The 24,131-nt window shown below is 44.1% G+C and overlaps 1 protein-coding gene across 1 annotated transcript in view; it reads right to left on the minus strand.

Annotated features, from left to right (window-relative positions):
• Positions 1-3,631: 3,631 nt before the first annotated feature.
• Positions 3,632-24,131, minus strand: part of prkd3 (protein kinase D3) — a 35,938-nt gene continuing 15,438 nt past the window's right edge. Inside the window, exons 4-20 of the mRNA XM_058615788.1 lie at positions 21,736-21,874; positions 18,084-18,215; positions 17,816-17,973; positions 16,808-16,997; positions 15,972-16,049; positions 15,658-15,844; positions 15,125-15,248; positions 14,834-14,911; positions 10,740-11,016; positions 10,128-10,180; positions 9,774-9,846; positions 9,564-9,670; positions 8,503-8,664; positions 7,111-7,209; positions 6,760-7,027; positions 6,116-6,201; positions 3,632-5,266 (exon numbers count right to left, since the gene is read on the minus strand). Of these exons, the coding sequence (XP_058471771.1) occupies positions 5,093-5,266; positions 6,116-6,201; positions 6,760-7,027; positions 7,111-7,209; positions 8,503-8,664; positions 9,564-9,670; positions 9,774-9,846; positions 10,128-10,180; positions 10,740-11,016; positions 14,834-14,911; positions 15,125-15,248; positions 15,658-15,844; positions 15,972-16,049; positions 16,808-16,997; positions 17,816-17,973; positions 18,084-18,215; positions 21,736-21,874 (2,385 nt within the window). The 3' untranslated portion in view covers positions 3,632-5,092. The remainder of the gene's footprint in view (positions 5,267-6,115; positions 6,202-6,759; positions 7,028-7,110; positions 7,210-8,502; positions 8,665-9,563; positions 9,671-9,773; positions 9,847-10,127; positions 10,181-10,739; positions 11,017-14,833; positions 14,912-15,124; positions 15,249-15,657; positions 15,845-15,971; positions 16,050-16,807; positions 16,998-17,815; positions 17,974-18,083; positions 18,216-21,735; positions 21,875-24,131) is intronic.

Consider the following 24,131-nt stretch of genomic DNA (forward strand, 5'->3'; position numbering starts at 1 on the left):
TGGAGTCAGCAAATCAAACGTACCTATGCGGCTCATCTGCATTTTCCCAGATGAGGAAACCGTCGGCCAGCTTTTCATTTCCTCTCTCCACAGCTTTCACAACAAAAGGGGAAAAAGACTCGGCGTTGTTGCCGACCAGACACCACACATGCAGCTTTGACCTCGTCCTCCCCCTGCAATACACAGTCTAAAAACTCTGACTTCAAGATGTAGTATGTCACGTTTACATAAAAGAACAAGTGCACTCGCCGTCGCCAAAACATTCGCAAACACTCAGATGTTCTGTACGAGGCTGCAGAAGGTTTGATTTAGGCCTTTAACCTGGACAGTTCCCCATGAGACATCAGTGTGTTCCGTCCCCATAAAGCAAAAACACTGCTTCTCGATGTCATGAAACTTTAACCCCTGGCAGCATAAATGACATACTCTGCCATTAAATGACTATGATTTAAAGCATAACGGGCAATTTTACGTGTATTCCCAGCAGATGTACACAATGTAACCCCAGTTATTTAGGCCCTTATTCACAAGGTTCACACGCAGGGGAATTGAAAGCTAAACTTGACCACTTGTCATGTTTTGAACACACATTCAAACTTGGATTTACTTGTGCTGGGACGTTTGTCCTTTGTCAAGAACATGGGGAAATGAGACGTAACGCGGCGCTGAACACGTTGCCCTCACAGCCAGATTTCCATGTGTGTGTGTGTGTGCACTAAAAGTGCTGCACAAGACATGAATCACTATTTACTGGTCATGACGCAAAAGGCAGCATTGTGAGCGTGAAAGGCCGTGGGTTGAATGCCACACCGACAAGTCACTCACAGGAAAGGCCAGGCTCACAGCTGAGCAGGAGTGGATAAGCTTAGGTAAAGGCTACAGGCCCTGCAGACACAGCCAGCTGTGTATTGGGTCAGAAGATGATGTGTCGGTGTAGACTGAGGACCACCTTGATCCCCGCTGGAAGTCAAACAGAAGTGTGGGTAGCCGTGTCCTGGGAGGCCCTCTGTGCCGTCACAGTGAAATGACACTGGCCCAGAAAGCAAACAAGATCTCTCTCCATCTCGCTCCCAAGCTCAGGCCAACCTTGTCTGGGTGATGGGTTTTTCTGTTGTTCTGTTTGTTTGCTTGTTTGGTCTGGAGCTCATGGATACCCAGCATGGAGCGAAGAGGAGAGGAGAGGAGAGGAGAAGGGGAGGAATAGAGGATGTGGAGGAGAGAGGTGGTGGTGGTGGACGAGCGTGCGTGACACACACACATCATCAGACCTCCCCGTGAGGTGACGAGAGACCTGCAGAGAAGCTACCAGGCAAAGCTGCTCCACAAACACACACAGACCTCAGGCAGGATCGCTGCCTCTGATCCTTCCACCATGTGGTATTTCTGTCAAGTAGCACAGTTTCAGGTTATGTAAATTACATGTATTCAGCTATTTACAGAGGCAATTTCATATGACGTGATGATCATTTTTTTACTTTAAAGTGGGGCCAAAATTAACCAAGAAACCCCCCCCCCACACACACACACACACACACACACATACCACCACCACTTCAGTAGCTTAACCTACAGCGAGTGACACCTTCTGGCAGCAGAGAGAATTTCTTTCTGCATGGAAGCAGGCCATGAAGAGGAGTCTGCACATATACTGTGTATATATATATATATATACACTGGCCACATTATTAGGTACATCCACTCAACTGCATGTTAGTGCTCACGTGGGTTTATAGGTCACATATTCAGGCTTTAAAAAATGTGGGGTTTTTGTCTTCTTATGTGTTGTTGAGTCAAAGTTATCATTCATTTTATATCTCCTTTTTATTGGTGATATAAAGTAGCAATAATTGTGCAGAAGTTACAAAAATGTTTTCGCTTTTCTTTTCTTTTTGTTCATAAAAACGAGCCAAGTGAACTTAGACCAAAATTGCATCAGATCGTCTATAGGCTGTGCTGAAAAAAGGGATATGAGACACTCCATATTGCACATTCTTATACCAGTATACACAGTATGTACATACTGTATGATTAATGGAATAAAGCAGCCAAAATGATCCGTGCTCTAAGGGTTAACACAAATATACATATATAGTGAATTTAGGAACTTTAGACTTGCTGTTTAAATATTTCAATGTCATTATATTTAAAGTAAGTACAGATCACCATCACAGCGAATGCTTTCAAATACCAACTTAATTGAAGATGATCTGTGAAATAAAGCTGCAGTGAAGAGTTGAGAATTCTTTACCATAACGGAATTAGATTTTTATTCGCTTAAATGAAAGAAAACCTACTATTTAGTTTTCACTATTTACTGCATGTTTCCAAGTACATGGAAAATTAAGCTTCAGTTCATGAGAAGGCTGTGACACATCTACACGATATAAGTGAGTGACAATAAGAAGTCTTTTAAATATAGATTCAGGCAGAATCTGCATCAACGTCACACCCAAATATACCAATAACGATCTGTAATATCACATCAAGTTTGTTAAGTTTAGTCACTCATGTCTTGTTTTCTTATGCATTTCCTGTTTTATTTTGTATTCACCTTCTCTCTCATTTCAGAACCTGACTTCCTCCCCTTGTGTGATTTATCTGCCCCGCCCCTGATTGCTTTCACCTGTTACCACTTGCCTCATGCTTAAATAGTCCTGGTCTTCCCCTGTCATGTTTGGTTGTCCCTAACATGTTTTCCCTAGCAAGTGATTTGTGATTCTCTGCTTAAGTTTACTCAAATTGAGATTTGTGTGACTTATGTTAATGTTTTTGAATCCTCCTTGTGAGTGTTTTTTGTTTATATTCTTATTAAGTAAAGTTTTTGTGAAACTTTACATTGACTTTGAGTCGTGCATTTGAGTCCACCAGTCTCGTGTCTAAAAGCATAACAAAATCACATTTTAAAGGGGCAGACATACAATTTTCCCCCTGCTACAGTGAAATCTCCAAATACCCTTTATTTATCTTGTTTTAAATGAAATGTATTCATTATACAAGCATTAACTACACATGTATAACACTAGCATGCAACCAGAGGAGGGAGACATTGCTCCACATTTCCTCTCAATGACTGCCTTTGATTATGTTCTGCTTTTATTTTGTTGACGGGAGGATCAACCCAGTGAAATCTAACAGTGCAGTTGTATGCTGTTGTATTGTCGATCGAGGTTAATGGGGTCACGTGGTCTCGCTAAGAAGGGTCACGTCTTTAAATCATTGAGACAAGTGGACAGTTTTATCAGGCTGCAGTTAACACACACGTTTGATACTTGAATCGAATCCACGGCAGCGTTTTTGTCATGAGTGATTTCAAAGTTGTCCACAAACACCCCCCCCCCCCACCCCCGCACACTCACACACACACACACACCCACCGCCACCCTCTTTAACTGTGTCATTACTCCCTTGTGGCGAGCGGCTGGCTCGGCGCACTGCACGGTGTGGTGTGGTGCAACAATCACATCCAGCTGCTGAGGATGGGATCTGACACGTGAAACCACTACACAAGCACTCACGCATGCAAACACACACACACACACACACACATCATGATGCAACAAGCCAGAGCCATTTATGCACTGAAATCACACAAAAAAAAATCACCCGTTAAATTCAACAACATGAAGAAATCTTTACATTCTCACTTAAGAAATTGGGGTTTCTTTTATTCCATTGGTATGAACTGAAATATACAAAACACTGACACCTGCCAATCCAGCGGCAACAGAGACAGGAAAAGGACAACAGGAAACAGGAATGTACTCCCAAAACACACCAACAAAGCACACTATAAAACTGTAGCACTATAAACTCCCATGTGAACCGAATTGGACTTTCTTTCCAAGACAAAGGGGGGGCTGTGAAAAACGGTCCCAGCGACGTCACAAACAAGGAAAGTGGAGCCCAGTATTTAGCTCCACATAAAAGAACAAATAAACCTGGGTTGGCTGTGTGCGGCCGTGCAACAAACACATACAGTACATTCATAAAGAATTGAAAACACCTTCACGTTGAACACAATTTTACGCATAAAATGTCTTTTTTTGCTTTGGCTTGGTGGGACACTGTGTGTAGACTGAGGATTTTAGCTTAAAGCAAACACGCAGAGAACAGTGAAGGGGTCTTAACACTTTCTGAACATTCAAAAACACACAGTTTATTGTCGCTTTTTAACCTCATGCTGAACAGAGGTAGTGGCCCCATTATTATTATTATTACTAGTATTATTATCATCCTTATTGCATTTACTGAACGTTTACCTTGTCGCACTTCAGATACAAACACTCATTTCAGATAAATAGTTTGGAAAACACTGAAATGAAAACTTAAATGAATGAAATACCTGATGTCACCGCTGCGTCGCAGTGAATAGTGTTTCTATTCATTCACCACGTTCACTGGTAATATAGTGCAAAAACCTACCACAATTACTAAAATACATTAAAAAAAACAATACATAGAAAATACATGTGATAGTTCCAGTTTCATGCCAAAGGACAATCTCACAAAAACAGTTAGGAAACGAGAAGAAACTCAAGTTGAGTTTGATCCTCAGACTGTGAATCCCTTGTGAACGGTGCCCTTTACTCCTGGGATGAGATCTCACTCTCTCTCACCCTCTCTCACCCTCTCTCACTCTCTCACTCTGTCTCACTCTCTCTCTGTGACCTCATTTTTCACATAAACAGCCACATACTTCACCTAAATTGTATGTACATGAACTATAGTTCACCTTGTGTATTTCTTTGGCTTGTGATTGTTCTCGAGAAAATCCGTGGAATGTTTTGACATTGTGCAAAAAAAAAAGGGAGAACACGCTTCCTCTCCTTGTGACACTTTTTTAATGCGTTTCAGTTGCGTGCGCCTCCTCCTCCTCCTCCTCCTCCCGCCCGATGCTCGTAGCAGTGCATCAAGCCACCGTTCCCACTTTAAAAAAACCTCCTCCGGAGCGTAATTCTCCATCTGATCGGCTTCTTTCTGTTTCCACAACAAACAGTCCAGGACGGGGGAAATCCAGCGCTCCCAAAGCTTCATATGAAAAGTCCCCTGTGTCGATCCTTTACGGTGCACTCCGTCCCCCCCCCCGGGGCCACTAGGGATCCTCTTCCATGTCGTCCAGGTTGGGAGCCATGATGAAGTGCTTGGGGTGGACAAGACTGTGCTCGTCGGCGTACTCCTCCCAGCGCGCGTCGTCGCTCTCGTGGGTGATGTAGCGCTCGCCTCGCCTCGTCTCAAACTCCCTGAGGTCCAGCCACGTCTGGTAGTCCTGAGGAGACACAGAGAGACACGGAGACATGGATTATGTTTACTGGAGCTGAAACAATGAATCGATTACTAATCGATTACTAAATGAATGGACGACTATTTTGATAACCGATTGATCGGTTTAAAGCTTTTTTTTCGGGATTAAAACAAGATTTCCGATTGTTTAAACTTCTTAAATGTGAGTATTTTCTTCATTTCTTTGCTCCGGATAACAAAGAAATCATTAAAAGTGAATTATTATGAAAATAACCGTCAGTTGCAGCCCTAATGTTTACATGTAAGCTGTACCGTTGTGTCATTTCTGCCTCCATGTTGAGAAAAAAACTGATATTAATGGTATAAATTTTCTTTCTGCCATTGTTATCATCTTTAATATTGACAATAATATTGTATTTTCTCATTTTAATGTCCCTTTTAATTCCTGTTTGGTGACTCTTGTAAAAAATGCAGCAGTAGCAAGATGCCAGTAATGAAAAACAGACTCTGCAGTTTTTGACGCATTTACAGTAAGGTTGAACATGGGTTATTAAATATGTATATTGCACTTTTGTGTCATTATAAGAATCTTAAGAAGCGTCACCTACAACGAAGCTACAACCAGCTGTCAATCATTTTATTGTCCACTCATATGTGTCATAGTATCATCTATTTTCCTCCATTTTAAAAAATTGACATAACGTTCTATTGAATACGGCCTGGAATTAGTGATCGAGACCATTCACTTCTCAGGGAAATATCTGCTGCTGTTATACATCAAGGTCCTATAGACTTAGAAGAGTCCACTTTGTATATACAGTCTATAACAATGAGTTCATTTAAAGGTTTAGGGGGAAAAAACAGAATATGTCACCTGTAACCAGGGATGGCTGAGACATTTGTCCACACTGTACCTCTTCCTCATCTTGACCTGGAGGAGATTGTTGATCAGATCTGTGGCTGTGAAAGAAACAACAGGCAGTAACTGTATTACTCATCTGATCTTATACAAACAAAAAAGATCTGGTTTCAACGTGTTAGCAGCAAAAGGTCACGGATCACATTAACATCAACAGACATTTCACATTGTACGTGGGAGGAGCTACAGCTCAGGCAGTTGGGGGAGATTTGAAAATGATTCATCTCGACCACAGGCAGACACGGAGGGAACGGTTCAGACGACCCAGACGTGTGGGTGGGGAGGGCAGCGCTTAGGTCACATGTCTGAGTCTCAGTCTGACACACACACACACACACACACACACAGGTGTAACACAGGTGTCAAAATTGGACCGTTTTTGTTCATAAAAGTGAACTTTGAATTCAACACATTCCACAAATTCAATCCTGAAAAAAATGTGGGTCACATATAGAAACCATTGACTCCAATTTACCTAAAACCCACACACACACAAAAAGGAGAACATGTAAACTCCATGCAGAAAGTTCCCTTGTTCCAACCGGGGCTCGAACTCTGTGTTCTAAGAAATAATTAAATGAGCAAAAAGACAAAATTACCCTCTGCGGAGATGTCCCTCCAGGGAGTGGGTGGATACATGAAGGCAGCGTTCTTTATCTGATCGTTGATGTCCTCGTCCTCATTGAAGGGGAACGTCCCGCTCAGGCTGACGTACACGATCACTCCCACCGACCACATGTCTAAGGAGCGGTTGTAGCCTTTGCTGCGCAGCACCTCCGGGGCGAGGTACGCCGGCGTGCCCACCACGGAGCGGCGGAACGACTTCTCGCCGATGATGCGGGCGAAGCCAAAGTCGCACAGCTTCACCTACGATAAACCATCAGCATCATCATCATCATCATCATCACGTCCACACAGCAGTGAGGAGAGCACAGCACAAATGTCCTTACCTGAGGAAAGGGCTCTGCAGAGGCCAGCAGTACATTCTCAGGCTTTAAGTCACAGTGAACAATGTTTTTGAAGTGCAGATGTCTCAAGGCCACCAGGATCTGTCGGAAACCCAAAAAAGTCGTAAAGATTTAGCAACTTAAAGCCAGACGACGACAAGTCTGATGTTGTTTTTCTTTAAACCAGCGTCCAAATGTTTTCATGTATACAATATATGTTATATATATATATACAGAGCCATGTTTGTATAATCTGTCCAATAGAAGCCACGGCGCTGCCGCCACATGGAAAAATCACAGCACGCTAATGCTCTTAAGTACTTCCATCTTGACGAGTACCTTCACATCAAGACACACGATCCCCGTCTCATCATCCCATCTATATTCATGAGTACTGGCATGAGCGAGTGCTGCACGCATGTCTGCCCATGGCGCTCTACCAAAACCACAGCACCGCCACGGCCTCCAACTCCCCCCCCGTCCTGACCCTGGCTCTGACAGAAGCCCTCGCCGCCACATCAGAGCGCGGCCCCCGCCGCAGCTAATGCAGCTGTTGTTAATGGCTCCGCTCCTGTTCGGGAACCCGGGAGCCACAGAGGCGCGGGGGCCTGCTGCTCCTCTAATCAGCCCCCGAAAGCCACGACGCAAAGCAGGCTGTAATCCCCGGCCAGGGAAGAGGCCGCGATGCCATGTCGACCGATCCCGTAAACAACCCGAAACCCTGACACACACACACACACACACACACAAATCTGCTCACCACAAGAATAAACAGGCCCCGGAGCTGGAGCTCAGACTCAGGCTCACAGCGGGCTAACATCCCCCAAAAACAGAGGGTGAAGGGAAACTACAAAGGGAGAAGTCGCTAAAAAAAAAAGAAAAACGGGAACTAAAGAACGATACCATTTAAAAATATATTATTGTGTAATATTTCATTTGCATTAAAATAACCAGGCCGATGACGAAGCCAACCTTTTCCAGCATTATTGAAATCGCTTGGTAACAATTAGCCCAGTTTCTCCGTCTTTATCAACGTTAGATGTTTCTTCTGCTTCAACACACCTGAAGGACAGTGGATCCCGAGGATCAGGAGTGAGAAGTGTCGAATTAGCCAGTGTATTGTCTTTTCTTTTTGAATTATTCATCACTGATGCGTCACAGCGACTCTCTGCTGTTTGCCCATGAAGCGCATGTGCATATCATCAAACTGGATCTTTTATCATTATCTCTTTATTTTATTGAGCTGCAGAGATGATATAATAAGTGGAAAAGGGCAGAACCCAAATGTACGTTTATCAGCTTATTTGACCATGATTCCTTCAGAGGGAATAAGGCAACACAAAGTTAGTTCAAAAGTTAAAAACATGGCACCAAGAGACGAAGCAGTGCACAGACCTGTGTGACGAGGAACTTGGTGATCCGCTCGGGCAGTTTGCTCTTCTCGCTGGACAGGATCATCTCCAGCATGTCGCCGTGCAGCTTCTCCATGACAACAAAGACCCGCTCTGGCGTCTCGAACATGCACTCTAGGTTGACGATACCGGGGTGGTGCAGATTCTGAAGGGACACCAGATGATGAGTCAAGTGTCACGAGGCGTCAGATCTGTTCGTGTTTTTGTCTTACTTAGTTCAGTTCTTGTCTTAGTTTATGTTGAATGTCACGTTAAGGTCATGTCACTTTCGGTGTTGGGTTTGATTTTCACTTCCCCTTTTATTTTGGTAAATGTCTTTCTGTCGCATTGTTTCTTCATCTCCCCTAATTCCCTCATGCACTTCACCTGGTGATCCTTAAGTAATCACTTGCACCTGCCCTTGATTCCCTCTTCCCTATATAGTGTCATGTGCCAGTGCGTCGTTTATGCTTCCATAGAAAAACTTTATGCTTACATAAAAAACCTGCAGTCCATGTGTTACTTTATAACAGACCCATAGATCAATTCATTGGCAAAGTAATACTGTGTATCGTTTGAAAATGGCTTGTTTACCTATTCGAAATACTATGTGTTATAGTAAATAGGCTGAAATGTCATCGTGTACACAAGTTTTAAATACTAAAAAACTAACTAAAAAACATTTGAATTTTAGTATGAATGCTGTGACGCTGTTTGTAAAAAGACACATCAGCGTAGGTCGAAAATGTTTCTTACCTTCCATATTTATTCTATTGTATGTATTCATTTGCTGTGTAATGGTACTGATGATATTTATATGTAAGCCAAAACTACCCCTCAGGAATAATAAAATTACCTTGAACTTTTTGTGGGAGGAGGGGGAATTTACACACATAATTCTTCCCCAAAAACATGTGGAATTTTAGAAAATCTCTCGTTGTAAAAATAACAATTTCACAACGTGAACATTTATAGTTTTCTTTGTTCAGCGAGGGGAGGGGAGGGGAGGGGAGGGGGAAGTAGGCGGAGAGAGTCATCTCGTGGTCAGAATTCTTTTTCTCTTACCTGTAATATGGCCACCTCGTTCCTCAGCTGGCTCTCCTGCTTGGTAGGAAACCTCATCTTGTCGATGACTTTGATGGCCACGTCTCTGCCACTCTTCCTGTGTTTGCCTGACATGTAATAGAACGAACACGGGGGGGAAATGAATGATGTAGTGGAATCGATGGCGAATACAAATTGGAAGTGGTAGCACGTGGAAAAAGAGAGACTTACCTCCGTACACGATGCCAAACTGGCCCGATCCCAGCACCTCGTCAGAAAAGATTTGGTACACCGAGGCAATGTCCTGCGCAGAGATAAAGTCCTCTGTTACTATTATTATGCTGTCATTTGAAATCAGTATCGGTTACATCACCGTAAATACTCCAACTTTCGCTCACTGCTGAAGTAAAACAAAAAAATCCCTTCAACAAAGAGCACGGCAGCTTCCCCATTCTGTGCGGCTTAGAATATACTATACTGTCGTTTCTGATGTCACCACAATAGCTACTTCACAAACACAATGAATGCATGCGCGTGCACTGGGCTCTCAATAGAGGGGAGGGGAACAAAGGACGGCCCACTCACCACATTCTCCTGGACCTGGCAGTTGGACACAGAGATGCTGATGGACAACTCCTCTGAAAGAGAACACACATGATGTTGAAGTTACCAGCGCATGAAGCACTTAAGTCATTCAGTGGTATTGTTTTCCTTCCTTCTTATCGCAGCTGCATGCAATAAGTCACAGGCCCACATAATGAAGCAGTTTATTACACAATAACATCGATCTGAGAGGCCACGTGTGACTGAATGCTGCAAGTATGCACCGTGAGAGCAAGTAGCACTAAATATGGTGTGACTTTATTTCATGCTACACACTGAAAAGGCCCAAATAAATGCTATTAGGATATTTCTGAGCACGGCGCACATGTGGATCTTCAATCTTCTATTCGTTTCTACTGATTCCTGTCTTTGATCTAAGAAAAGGAAGTACTTCTGTCCCCGAGTGAGGCTCGCTTTCTTGTCTCGCCAGATCATTTTTCACAATTTGTCACACACTGAGTGCTGCTTCACAGTCGCTGGAGCTCTAGAAACGGATGCTTTCTCTGCCCGTTACTCATTTTAAAAGGAAAGTCGAAATATTTAACGTAAACATGACAAAATAACATCATCAGAGAGCTGCGATATGTGACTCACTGTGATCTTTGCCCTGTCCAGCAGCACTGGCCACACTGGCCTGGGGCGTGACGGGCATCAGGGCCTGTCTGATGGCTTTCTCCCAGCCCTGGGCGACCTCCATGCCCACACCTGAGGCAGCCAGGGCTGGGCTGTGGTAGTGACTGCCGTTGTTCTCGCCCACGTAGTAGACCATCGTCGCTGTGATGATCTCAAAGCAGTGGAGGTTGCTGCCCTGGGCCAGATGACTGTAGTCTCTGGACTGCTCCACCTGGAGGATCTCGGACAGAGGGATTTCCTGGAGAAAGACGGGGGTTCACGACGGAATGGGAAATGGGAATTAGTTTTTAATTCTCTCTGAATGTTCCTTTCATTTACAACCAGTGCACCTGAGGAATAAACAAGTTCCTGGCAGGAAAAACATTCACAAACAATTAGAGCTGCAACTAAACAATTATTTTCATCATCGATTAATCGTCAAAAACATTCGTCAAACGTGGAAATGATGATGTTCTCAAATGTCTTTTTTTGTCTACAAAACAACATGATTCACTTTTAATGATTTCTTTGTTATCCGGAGCAAAGAAATGAAGAAAATACTCACATTTAAGAAGCTTAAACAATCTCGTTTTAATCATGAAAAAAGCTTCAAACCGATTCATCAATTATCAAAATAGTTGTCGATTAATTGAGTAATCGATTAATTGTTTCAGCTCTACAAACATGAATGAAACATGAATTATAGAGCTTGGGATTCCTATGAAAGAGGCAAAAAGTGCTCAAATACACACAAAAAACTAAACCTACTCACTTTACACAAATAGGACACTTAAAAACATTGATTTACAAATATAAACACTCACACACACACAGTCTCCACACTCAGTTGCCGGGTGCCGATGAGATAATCCAAAGCTCTACTTTCCTCCCTTCCTCTTCTCTCTCTCTCTCTCTCTTATGAGCACACTCAGGAGGAACGGTTGTAGCACACTGACTTTAAAAATCCCCCCCCTTCCCCTTCAAACACGCTGTCAAATCAAAGACAGGGAGGGGAGGGTCAAAAATGAAAAAAAATATAAAACACAAAGAACTTCCAGCCAATGGGGGCTCCCGGAGGCACACGCTGTCCCCTCCGCGTGGCTCACCACAGAGTATCAGATGAAGTGCTTGTGGTTAGCGGGGCCAGGTCATGTGAGTGGAGGCCCTGCGGCGGGCCGAAGCGCTCTGGTTTCCTGATTACAAGGCAGGACCCAGCCAGAGGCCCCATCTGAGCATGAGCCGCTGGCGCTACCACGAAAGACACAGGCACCCGGGGGCAGCGTGTGTGTGCGTGTGCACACAGCGTTTGATTGTGACAGGACTCAATCTGGCAGAGACAGAGAGAGAAGCCCCCTCACCCCCCATAAAAAGGAGGAAAAGCCACAAGTACAGGGGTCTCGTCTTCAAACGCGCTTCCAAATGGGGGGAAAATGGCTGCCATGCCTGGCAAGCGGGCCACCGCGCGACCACGACTAATCAGATTGGAGGTATGAAGACGGAGGGAAGGACGGTGGCCGCACGCTGATGAGCAGCAGACAAGAAACTTCAGGGTAATGAAAAGGAGAGAAATGGAGAGATCTGTGGTTTGTGAGAAGAAGCACAGGAGGTCATCTCGTCGCACGTTATCTATCTTCCACTCTGAACTTTGCAAACAAGCATGCACATCTCTGAGCGAGCCTTCAATTAGCCTCGTGAGGGTCTTAAAACCAAGAACCAGTGCCAAGTGGATCCACATAAAGCCGCCTGTAAACACACCCTGAGGAGCCGGTCCCCGCTGAGGTTTCCCCTCCGAGGCTTTAGTGGCAGAGTCTGCAGGGTGTGACAGGGTAATTGGGGGAGAAGGGCGAGGTAATTAAGCTTTTTAGTTTCACAAGCAGCGTAACAGGGAGATGACAGAAGAATGGGACGACTGCAGACGCTGCTGCTGCTGCTGCTGCTGCTGCTGCTGCTGCTGCTGCTGCTGTTGTGGCTTCTGCTGCTGCTGCTGGTTGAACGTGCACAGACTCAAAGGGAAAATCTATCACATCACACACACATTTGTTTGTACCGCTCACTTAGAGAGGACACAAAACGCATTCCCTAACTTAACCTTAACCATCACAGCTAAAATGCCTTTAACCTAACCCTTTAACCAAGTATTAACCTTGAAAAAAACCCTTTACAGTTGTGAGGTAAAAGTCCAAGTCCATGACAGATGCATATATATATACACTATATATATATGTATATAAGTTTGTGCAGCTATTCTTCTCAGGACACTGCACTAACTTCATCATCAATCATTCAAATCTTAGCCCTAAACTTAAACTAGCTCCTCAGAAATGAGGTTCTGGTCCTGACAAGTTTAGTGTTTAAAGAGGTAACAAAGACAATTACACACACACACAATCCCACTGCAACTTGACTTTGACCACAGTTGGAGGAGGTGTCCCAAAAACACACTGAGCAACATGAACAATAAGATGATTACAGACCCATCTCTTCATCTCTTCATCTCTCTCTCTCACGCACACACACACACACACACACACACACACACACACACACACACACACACACACACACGCGTGTACAAAACCACCAGCACACATGTGGAAGTCTTTACCTAGCAGCCCTGTCGTTCCCTCCCTCCCGTCTTCAGTGTGTAATTACTGTGCTATTAAGCCCCTGCGGCAGTGTAATGACTGACTGTGGAGCTGGCACCGAGTGGGAAGTGTCACACACACGCTGCACAACTGATTCTACACACTGCACTGAAAGCTCGGGTGACACAGAGATACGGTTGTGCAATATGACTGAATAAATAAATAAATAAATAAATCGGTTTATTTTCACTTTCACACGGGGAGATTCCCTGGAGTCTCTCCTCACAGAAAAGCCCTTCAAATATCCAATCTGAGCTGATGCACGATGAGGCTAAACATAGCAGCTGTTTTATGTTCACTTCATGAAGTCTACACAAGAGGCCACGCTGCACTGTGAGGAAGAAAAAACTAAAAAAACCCACAGGGGAACTTTGAGTGATCGGCGGTAGTTTACTGTTGCTGTTCAACAACCACGCAGGAATCCACTGCTTACACTTTATTTACACACGTCTGATATTTAAATGTGAATCTGAAAACAAAGAAACAAAGAAACAAAGAAACATCCCCCTACATGATGACTTCACGGTTAATATTTGAGATGTTTCGATTATAGGGACGTGGCAAAGTGTCCGGTCTGTTTAGCTGTTTAGATGGTGATGTTTGATAATAACACTTAAACACCCACACATGGACTTTATGACTTGCATTAACACACACACACACACACACACACACACACATGCCACGGCACATTTTCTCCTAATCTGTAATCTGTACATCTTGTATTCTATTAACATTAGGGACGCTACCACTTTTATGTGTCTGATATCGATACAGATATCACAAACTCCAGATATTAGTCTGATACTTCATTTATGAACAAAGACGCAGTTCACCCTTTAACACATAACCCTAAAAATGTCAACCTGGACCTTTATTTTGCTTATTTTAACCAGAAGTGCTTTTGTCTGGCAGTTATTTACAATTCAGTGCATATTAAAATACTGTTTGAACAATTTAAATATGAAATGAATTATTTTGAAAAACACTGCAGTTGTACACGAACGACAGATTTTAAATTTGTGTTAAATTTGAACACATTTGAACAGTATAAAACATACAATAACATTTTTTGAGTCTCTCAGTGTTTCTTTGTCTCTCAATGTGCAAAAAACAGGCCAAAAAAAATGGAAACTATCTACAGGTGCTTCTCCAAATGTTCCAAAAAAGCTCCCAAGTGACAAAAAATAAAAAAACAAAAGACAACACACTGGTAGCAACCATGTGAAAAGTTTGGCTTATGTACGAACCCGACTCAACATTATATATATTATTAGTCTCATACTTTTTAAACATTTAAATGTGGAAATGTTACGTATTAATGTTTTAATTTAGCTGTATTTTTGGTCCTAAGTACCGTCACGGTTAATTTGATGCAAAGAATACGACATTATCCCAAGAACAAGGCGGCGATGAGAGTTTCACGCTTACTTTGTAGAACTTGGCTCCAGTGTCGTTCTGGAAGAGACTCAGACTCTTGCTGTCCAGCCTCCAATAATGTCTCTTGCGCTGTTAAATGTCGGGGAAACAAACACCAACGTTAGTCTGAGTGGCAAAATATCACCAACAGTGCAGAAGTCTAATGTTTTAGTTTTTCAGGCAAAATACCTTCTGTGCTGAATTCAACACATGCGAACTGGAGTTTCCCCCAGCACATAGGCAAGAGCTCAGTCCATTTCAGACTGGGCTCCTCTGTTGAGCCTTTGGGGTTATCAGTCTTACCAGGTTGTCCCTGCTCGTATAGTGTACCATCCAGCCCTCCTTCACGAGAGTGGAGCTCCGCCTCTTGGTGTGCTTGATGGACTGGACCACCCGCATGAGAGGGATGTTGCTGCTGGTGGACGGACTAGACGCAGGCACAAAGAAAAGATATATATTTATATTTAATTAAGAAAGTTTTATTTTATTTTCTAAGCAGCCAGCGTTTCGTGGGCTTTCCTGACTGTGACATATTTCTGTCCTTTGTGTACACGGTAACACTCGTGCAAACACAAACCCACTGCTGGTGCAGAATAAATACAGGTTTTGCTCAGTGGTGGGTTTAAGACACAACCACAAAGTCCCCGCTTTGAATTAGTAAGGTGACCTTTGCTTCCATGTCTTCCCCCGTCATTGTATACCTGACTTAATACCAAAAGTAATAAAATATAAAAACAGAACAAGGCTACAGCGCCACCTACAGAACCTCACACGTCATCACCAACAAAAATCGTGACACATGTCAAAGTGAAAGACATAATTCTTCTTCTTCATACCTAATAGCCTTGATCGGTTCTTCATCTTTCTCTCTGTCCAAAAAAGGAGAGTCCATGTCAAAAATCCTCTCCTCTGGTGTCGACGGCTCCTCTGAGTCGTCCAGTCCTCTGCCGCCGTCCATATCGTTGCTGTCCACCTCCATCGTGTCCATGGTGGTGTCTGAATCTGGGCCTGGACTGGCCGGCTCTGTGCAGGTGGACATTAAATATGCAGAGATCATGAAATCACAAATGCAAAAAAGATTAATAAATTAAATAAATAAATTAAATAAATAATAACTATCAATTTGGAATGAGTTAGTAGTGGAACTGACCTCCGTTGAAGTCCACCTCACCGAGACAATCCCTCGGTACCTTTGACGCACATCGCTTGTGGCAGTTGAATCTGCAATCTAACAAAAGAGAGTTTATGAATATAATGCATGGTAATTATAGTAAAACACTGCCATGATGTTCTAAAATGGATCAAATAAAAATCTATATTAAATTTATGATGTGTTCTTAAACTAAACTGTAGTGTGTATTGATTTTAAAAGACAAAAAATATATATTATGGTAATTAAACCTCTGTAATACCTCAGGTAAATTGTTAATTCATGAAATTGTCCAACTGAATTGAAATCCAAGCTCTCCATTCCGCCAAAGACAATTTTCCACAAAGTGTAAAATAAAGTTCACAGATTATTTTTGCATGTTTGAAGTATTTATCACGACAATGGAAGAAGTGGGCGGGGGTTTTTACGCTCCAGTGTGGAACCTCTATCGCCCCCTGTAGACTTCTAAATATCAAAACACTGCCAAAAACACTCTCTCCTCCCGACCCGTCCTCACTCTCTCTCTCTCACACAGCTCTTTGCCTGAAGACATTCTTTATTTCTCTCTGCGTTACATTAAGACTTCGTCCAGGACATTTGGAGCTGCATGGTGCAGGAACAGCAGCGGCTGCAATCGACACATTCAGGCACATATTCAGGCAGTTGTTCAAGTCTTCTCAGGTTTGTGAGTTTGTGAGAAAGACAAAATCGTCCAGCTTAATTTTTCAACAGATGATGAACAGTATGCAGCTGAGGTTTTGAACTAAGTTGGCATTTTGTACATATCTGCTCGTGGTTAACCCTTACAACTTTAAGAAGACATTTTTCTGCCCTACCTTTACACTGCATGCCCTGGCGAAAAAGACCCTTGAGCAGACGCTTGCAGTACTGGCAGATCGTGGGCCGAGTGTAGGTGTGAATGGCAAAGGTGTGCGGCACCTTAACTCGTCCCAGCACCATCTTCTCCATCCAGATAGGCCGACCACTCCACGACAGGATCCGCTTCCCTGCCTCCTGATGAGACCTCTGGTGTGGGGGAGAGTGGGAGGATGGAGGAGGAAGAGGAGAAGACGGATTGATGTTAAAGTTGATTAAAAAACATGAGCCTGACGGAATAAAAATGAGAAATGAAGTCCTCAAAGGGAGTATTCAAATGACAGGGACAGCCAGAGTGAATGATGACATGGCAGCAGAAGAAGAGAAAGAAGTCAGTGGAAAAGGGGAAAAGAAATCTGTCACACTGAGTTAGCGCGCGTCTGCGTAGCATTCTCAATCCTGGTGGTCGACACAATGTTATTAGATTTGTCATTTTTTCACCACATATGTGAATTTACTCCCGTTCTCGTATGAATAAACGGAGCAGCCTGGAAGCTCCTGACAGAAATGGAAAAGGAAGCCGCTCTCATTCTTTCTTTCTTTCTTTTTTTTGTCCAGATGTGAGCGGTGGACTTGTAATGTCGTTAGCATATAATTATATTTTCTGACGACCTTTTGCGGGGACATAGACGAGAGGAGAATAATCTCTCATGTGTGGGTTTATGCAAAAAGACCTCGGTGAGGATTCTGCCGTTGACCTCCGTAAAGCTCAATTAAATTTCCTGATTCAGTGGTGATCTATGACGGGGCCCCGGGGATTTGCCGAGTTTAGAAATCTTTAACAGCCTCAGAGTGGATGCCTCACATTCTTGGCAAGTTCACGTCATATCCAGTCTGATTACGGTCCATTTGTGTAAAATAAAATAAAATCGTCGCACTCCTGACCTCTTTATTCAGAGGATGATACTATCTTTCCAATTTTTCTAGGTGTAATACAGCACGTCACACATCCACCAATCAGGGCTCACCTCTTCCAGGACGACCACGGCATTCTCGGCAGGCACCGGCCGCGGGACGGAGAGCGCCGGCGCCGGCAGCGAGACGTTGGACAGCCGCCGCTTCCTGACACCAGTGCAGTTGTTTGGGATCTTAAAGGCACAGCGCTTGTGGTAGTTCAGCCCGCATCCTTAAAACAAACACAGATGACAACAGTCATCAGAGTCAGCAGAGATGTTGTGCATCCGTGTGGGCAAAGACAAAAAAGACAAAAAGTGTGTGTGTGTGTGTGTGTCTAACCTTCACATTTGAGGCCCTGCCGCACCAGACCCCACAGCATCTCCCCGCAGTAATCGCAGAAGGTGGGGGCCTTGTAGGAGTGAACGAAAAGGGCATGAGGTCGGATCTGGAAGTCTTCGACCGTGGCTTGAGCTGAAAACAACACACGAGAGCAACAATGTACCGTGTATCTGGCAACTGCTCAGAAGAGGAAACAAAAAGACGACCAGTGCTGTACCCACACTGCTGCACTAGAGGGCGTCACGTCTTCAGTGGCAACACTTCAACTCCGTCATCGCTTGGATAAAGAGTTATAGGGGGGGTGGGGGGGCACACCCAGACGACACCAGAGCAAAGCAGCGTGATCCCGTTCTATCAATCCATCTTTGTTATCGTGCACACATACAGAACTGTGACTGCGTCTCTGTGTTTCTCTCTCTTTCTGAGTTTCTCTGCCGTTTATTTCAAACAGACTCACTGAGCTCATGGCTGGAAGCGAGTCATGGCTGTGAATCATCAAAGAAGATGAGTCAGCATGTGTGTGTGTGTGTGTGTGTGTGTCAGAGGCAGCTTCAGCACAGTGCAATCATTTGACCAGCGACCACAGAGGGGGTGTGGTTAATCTTATACTCAGGTTAACCTGTGTGGTTGTGGTGGTGGTGATGTCACGTGTGTGTGTGTGTGTGTGTGTGTGTGTGTGTGTGTGTGTGTGTGTGTGAGCACAACATTCACAACAAATATGACTGATTTTTGGTCAGTGAGCTCCACACGCTTCATTTAAAACAAAGAGGAAACACATGCTCAAAAAGGGGTGAAAAAAAACAAACAAACAATTAAGATTCAGAGGCAATAAAACACAGAAAAATGCATCACATAGACGGTTACACTAAACCAATCGGATCTGCTCATTTGATGTTTCCACAGATGTGACAAGACAAGGGCTACTCATAAAGTCTTTAATCACTGCGATGACATTCTGCAGAGATCATCCGAGAGAACTCAAGCCACATTTTTATCGTCCACTTGAAATGAACGCGGGGGATGGGCGGGGCCGACGTTCGCTGTTCGGGTTTGATTTGAAAGACGGGACAGAGCGCGGGGCGAGTCACATGTCAACGCTCGCTCACGCTGACACATGCACGGCTGCATTCAGGGGCTTTTTCAAAACAACGAGCTGCTTCTTAGCAGTCGCAGTGTTACGTAATCATGCTGGTTGTGCTTATTAGCGTCAAACAATGGCAAACATAAACCCGCCGCACTGTTTTTCACGGCCCAAACTTTCCATGTGAGAAAAACAAGTTTGTCAAATGAAAAAATGACAGACAGAAAGTATTATAAAACATCAGGTTCACAGCGGGGGGGGGGGGGGGGGGGGGGGATAAGGAGCTTGTGAATGGGTGGGAACTTCAGGGAGTGGAAAACGGAACAAAGGGACAATCGGTCAGGCCAAGCCTCAAACCTCATGGGCCGAGATGGCCAGTGCGGCGTCCGCTGCGTCCCAGTGTGTTTACACTCCCCGGGTCGACTACAATCACTTACTGCAGGAAAAACAAGCCCTTTGCCTTTGAGCCCGCAGCCAAGAAAAAGCCACTTTGGCCTCCGTCTCATACCGAGATAGATACTGAGGCCATCTCTCTCTCCCACAGCTGCGGAATCCGGCGACAGGTTGGTTAAGGAGCGCCGAGCGGAAGATGACGGGAGACAAATTGCGGGGCGCGGGAGAAGGTTCATATTTTCTCGGAAATGAAAGGCTTGGCAACGTGGATGTCTCTGCTCTGCTGTTTCTCAAACAAGGATCAGGTGTCGGACATAATAAAGCTCCTCTAATGGAAAAAAAACCCCACATTTATTGACTGTTGCAAAGTGAAAAAAGTGAGGGAGAGAGAGAGAAAGTAACAAAGACTGACACAAAAGAGTGTGCACGGCAAACAGACAGTCCAAAACAAAACAAGAAGGAAGTTCTCCAGTCTTCAGTCTACATTCCTCAGCCCCCGATGCCTGGAGCATCAGCCCATCCTGAACCTATACAATCATCCCGTCTAAATCCCTACAAACAATCGTCTCGGCTCGACAGGGAGGAGGAGAAACTCGGCACAGGTGGTGTCAGGTGTTTCCTCGTGGAGACAGACGGAGCACAACAGTTACTCTAAGCCCACAGCGCACAGGAAAACTCCTTTATCCAACGCAAGGAAACGGCAAAGAAAGACACCTGTGAAGGCGCTACAATGGCGGATCAACAATCTATCACTTTGTTGTAAGGCTTCCCTGAAACTGATACTGGTATAAAAATAGTAGAAGAAGAAGAGTAGATGCTGACTTGAACTTGAACACCCTGTTATTTTCACAAAGGGTTAAATTCTCAAGCCCACTGATTGATTTAAAAACAAACAGCCAGTGGAGTGTGTGAAGAACAGGGCTGATGTGTTCACACCTGTAGGACTGTTTGTTAAGACCGCATGAGACGAGAATGGAGGAAGGGTTTCACTTTACTTCATAGACAAAGCTAGAAAAGGTTTATCATATGTGCTGCAAATGCTAAAGGAAACACCCTGTCAGGCTCCGCCTCCTGCACTCATGCAATCAGTTCACCTGCGGCGGGAGCACACCTGCTCGCAATCTAACCATCAAGCACCTCCTTCTTATTTCCTGGCTGTTTCAGGCCTCTGTGTGGCAAACGTCACCGTGTGCTTGTTCACAGATAACTCCGTTCTCCAGTGTTTATTTATTAGCTTGTACTCTGCTCTTGTTAAACTCCTCTGCCTTAACTCATCCAGTTAATAAAATGTTAAACTGTTTTTGCCAAAGAGAAAAGACGAAAAGTTGTTTGCTTTATAATCACTGGAAATAGTTTCTAATAAAAGACAAATATTTTGTGGGTGGGCTTAAACCCAGGCTTAAATCTGAAGTTAACTACAAATACCGGAGAGGAGAAACACAGCAGATAAGAAAATAAAACAATCTTATCTAGAGCAAGTAAAAGGGTGTAGTGCTGAGTGATTCACAGTCATGAGTCAAGGCAAGTTCTTAGTGAGGCCTGACAGCAAGTGTCTGACCGAGTGAGTCTGCCCTTAAAGGAGACGCCACGGGCTGTGTTTGGGAGAAGGTGTGTTTGCTTTGACTAAAAGTCAAGTGTCCTCCAGTTTATGGAATTTCAGGCTCATCTTTCTTCTGTTTTGGAAGCGTGAACGAGCAGAGCATTGACCTCAAATGTGTTTGTGTTGAACACAAGTAGAGATGTCAGTCAGTGTGTTGACATGTATGTTAAAACGTCTGATTTTAGGCAGACGAAGACAATCGTTTGGTTTTCTTAATGTAAACAAGATAGTCTGACATCTTATTTGTATCGCTATGTACATGCACAGCAGGTACGAAACAAACAGAACTACAGCACCATCCATCCAAACTACCGTCTTTTCTTCAAGATTATAGAGAGAAACAGCGCCACCTATGGAGGCGGAGGCGGACGTACGCTGCCAATAAACTACAGCCTTTAAACTGCGTGTCTGACTCTAAGCTTCCATGATGAGATTTGAACATTTGAATCCAAAATCACTTTGGAAAGTCACAATAAGAGGAGCAGGAGCTGTGTGGATGATACGCGAGTATTGTCCGCTCTGTACATCTCACACCTGACATTTTGAACACAATAATCACAGTCGCTGCTAATACATACCAGAGAGCACCACCTCAATGAGGTCTCCTTCGTGGATGTCTTCTGCCGAGGTCAACCTCTGCAGGATGTTCTCGTCACTTAGGTCGTGGCGGAACAGCAGGATCTTGTCGTACATGCCGAAGAAGCCACACTCTGGGAACTGGGGGAGAAGTAAGGAAATGAGTAAAGATCAGATCATCGTCAATGTCAAAGCCTGATTTACACTCTAATGGCTGCAGGCACAAACCTCCAGCTTCACCTCCTACCTTCATTTTGATCATAGATTTGATGAAGTTGTTGATATAATTAAGGAAGAGCAGATTTTTTACTTCACTTCAACTAAGAGAGTGAAAGAAATGGAGGAGGTCAGAGGTCAGAGTGTCGTTTCAACCAATCAAGAGACGGTGACCGCGACATCTGTTGTGTTCGCAACACAAGAAGCCGATATTAACCCTGATAAATAATGGAAGTATACATACAGTATAAATCTGATCATCAAAACTGAAAGACAAAGAAAAACAATGACTTCTATAGTATACGTCCTGTACACACACACACACACACACACAGTTAGACATTATGTCATTTCCTGGGGCTTACATTCCAATTAGTATGAGGACTATTATGAAACCTGTGGCTCAGGACAGAGTTCCTCCATATGTTATTGTTTATTCCCTTCAAACAAATGTGCTATAGCAGGGGTGTCAAACATACGGCCCATAGGCCAGAACCGGACCACTAGAGGGTCCAATCCAGCCCACATGAAGATGTCAAATACTATATTATTCAGTCCCAGAAAACCTGTGACTAAATGTTTCATGTTCTCTGTTCTCTAATATGTTTTGATACTTCATTAAATGTAAAACAAAGGGTTTATCGGTTATTAGATTTGTAAACTGGTGACTCTAAATTGACCGTGGGTATGAATGTGAGAGCAAACGGTTGTTTGTCTCTATATGTGGCCCTGCGATGGCCTGGTGTGACCCCACCTATCTACCCTGTGACCCTGTGTCAGCTGAGGTTGGCACAGCACCCCCTGCGACCCTCCTGTGGAGGATAAAGCAATAGAAGATGGATGGATGGATGGAGTCATAAAGACCTCAGGAATCATGTACCTAACATTGTTGTGAAAAGCTGCACTTACAGTATATAACGTACTGTATGTACAAGGTGAACACAAAGACACCACCGTTCCAGCCTGGCCGAGACATTTCAAACATCTGTCTCCTTCGTTTGCTCACGTCTGGGCCAAAACAAACCCAGACAAACCAGGTCACGAACTGTTGAGTCGAGTGCGCTGACATAAGGTCACATGACCAAGGAAAGGGGCGGAGAGGAGGGCGGGCGAATGTGACATGAAGGAGGAGGAGGTAAACATCCTGAGAGGAGTAGAGGAGAATCAGCGCACAGGAAGTGCAGCGCCAGTCAATACTGAGTCACTTCCTGTGCTAAGGGCAGATCAGTGAGAGCAGTGTTCTTGTCACAAGTATAAGCCTGCAGAGAAAAAATGATGCTGGGTGCTGGCTCAATGCAGAGCAGGCTGGTACAGGAGGATCCACCAGCTGTTTCCTTCTCAACCAGGGTCACACACACAATGGGCCACAGAAAACAATGCCTCCGCGGCCCAGGAGCAACGAGGTTGGCACGGTGTCTGGGGCACAGGACACGCAAGACACCTGCAGCCCGCCGTGTGCCAAGAAACACGGATACAGAGACGGCAAAACAGATGGTTACAGTGGACGACGGCGCGCATCAACAAAGTCAGGGGAACGAAGCGTCACGAGGCAAGAATGTAAAAAAAACAACAAAAGATTACAGCTACAGTGGCTTGTTATACTTCAGGCATTAGAGAGACAGAGAAACACACTGACTTCATATACAGCAATGAGCTTTGAAAGCACCACCAGACCTAGATGTAGCCTTCTTCTTCATCATTCAGCTGCTTTGGTCCCCACTAACATGTGATGTATAATGACGCTTTTACACTCCTCGTCACTGGGAGAGTCAGGAGCGCGAAGTCCGACACGGGAATCAAACCCAACAATGCCGAACTGTAGATGAGTTAAAACGACTTAAGAATCCTGAAAACATGTGTTCATCTCCAACATTTATCAAAGGACATTTCTTAAAATCTCAATATTTAAAAGAGGAGTCTGGTGTATTTAGTTATTTTCAAATACTTAAGTGACCTTTTTAATCATTCAAACTTGCTAAAGTCACACCTTTCTGCAGGTTAACAAAGCCGAAGGAGATATTTTTCATCATTTTAAGCGCACTTTAATGTTCCAATTCATATCATTTATATACTAAATAGCAGCAGTAGCTTAAAACATGTTGATGTTAATTAACATTTCATCCAAACCATTGTCAAATGAGTTTTTACAATGCTAATTAAGCCTCCACATGACTCTCACTGT

The sequence above is a fragment of the Solea solea genome, chromosome 18 (genome assembly GCF_958295425.1).
Source record: "Solea solea chromosome 18, fSolSol10.1, whole genome shotgun sequence".
Lineage (NCBI taxonomy): Eukaryota > Metazoa > Chordata > Actinopteri > Pleuronectiformes > Soleidae > Solea > Solea solea.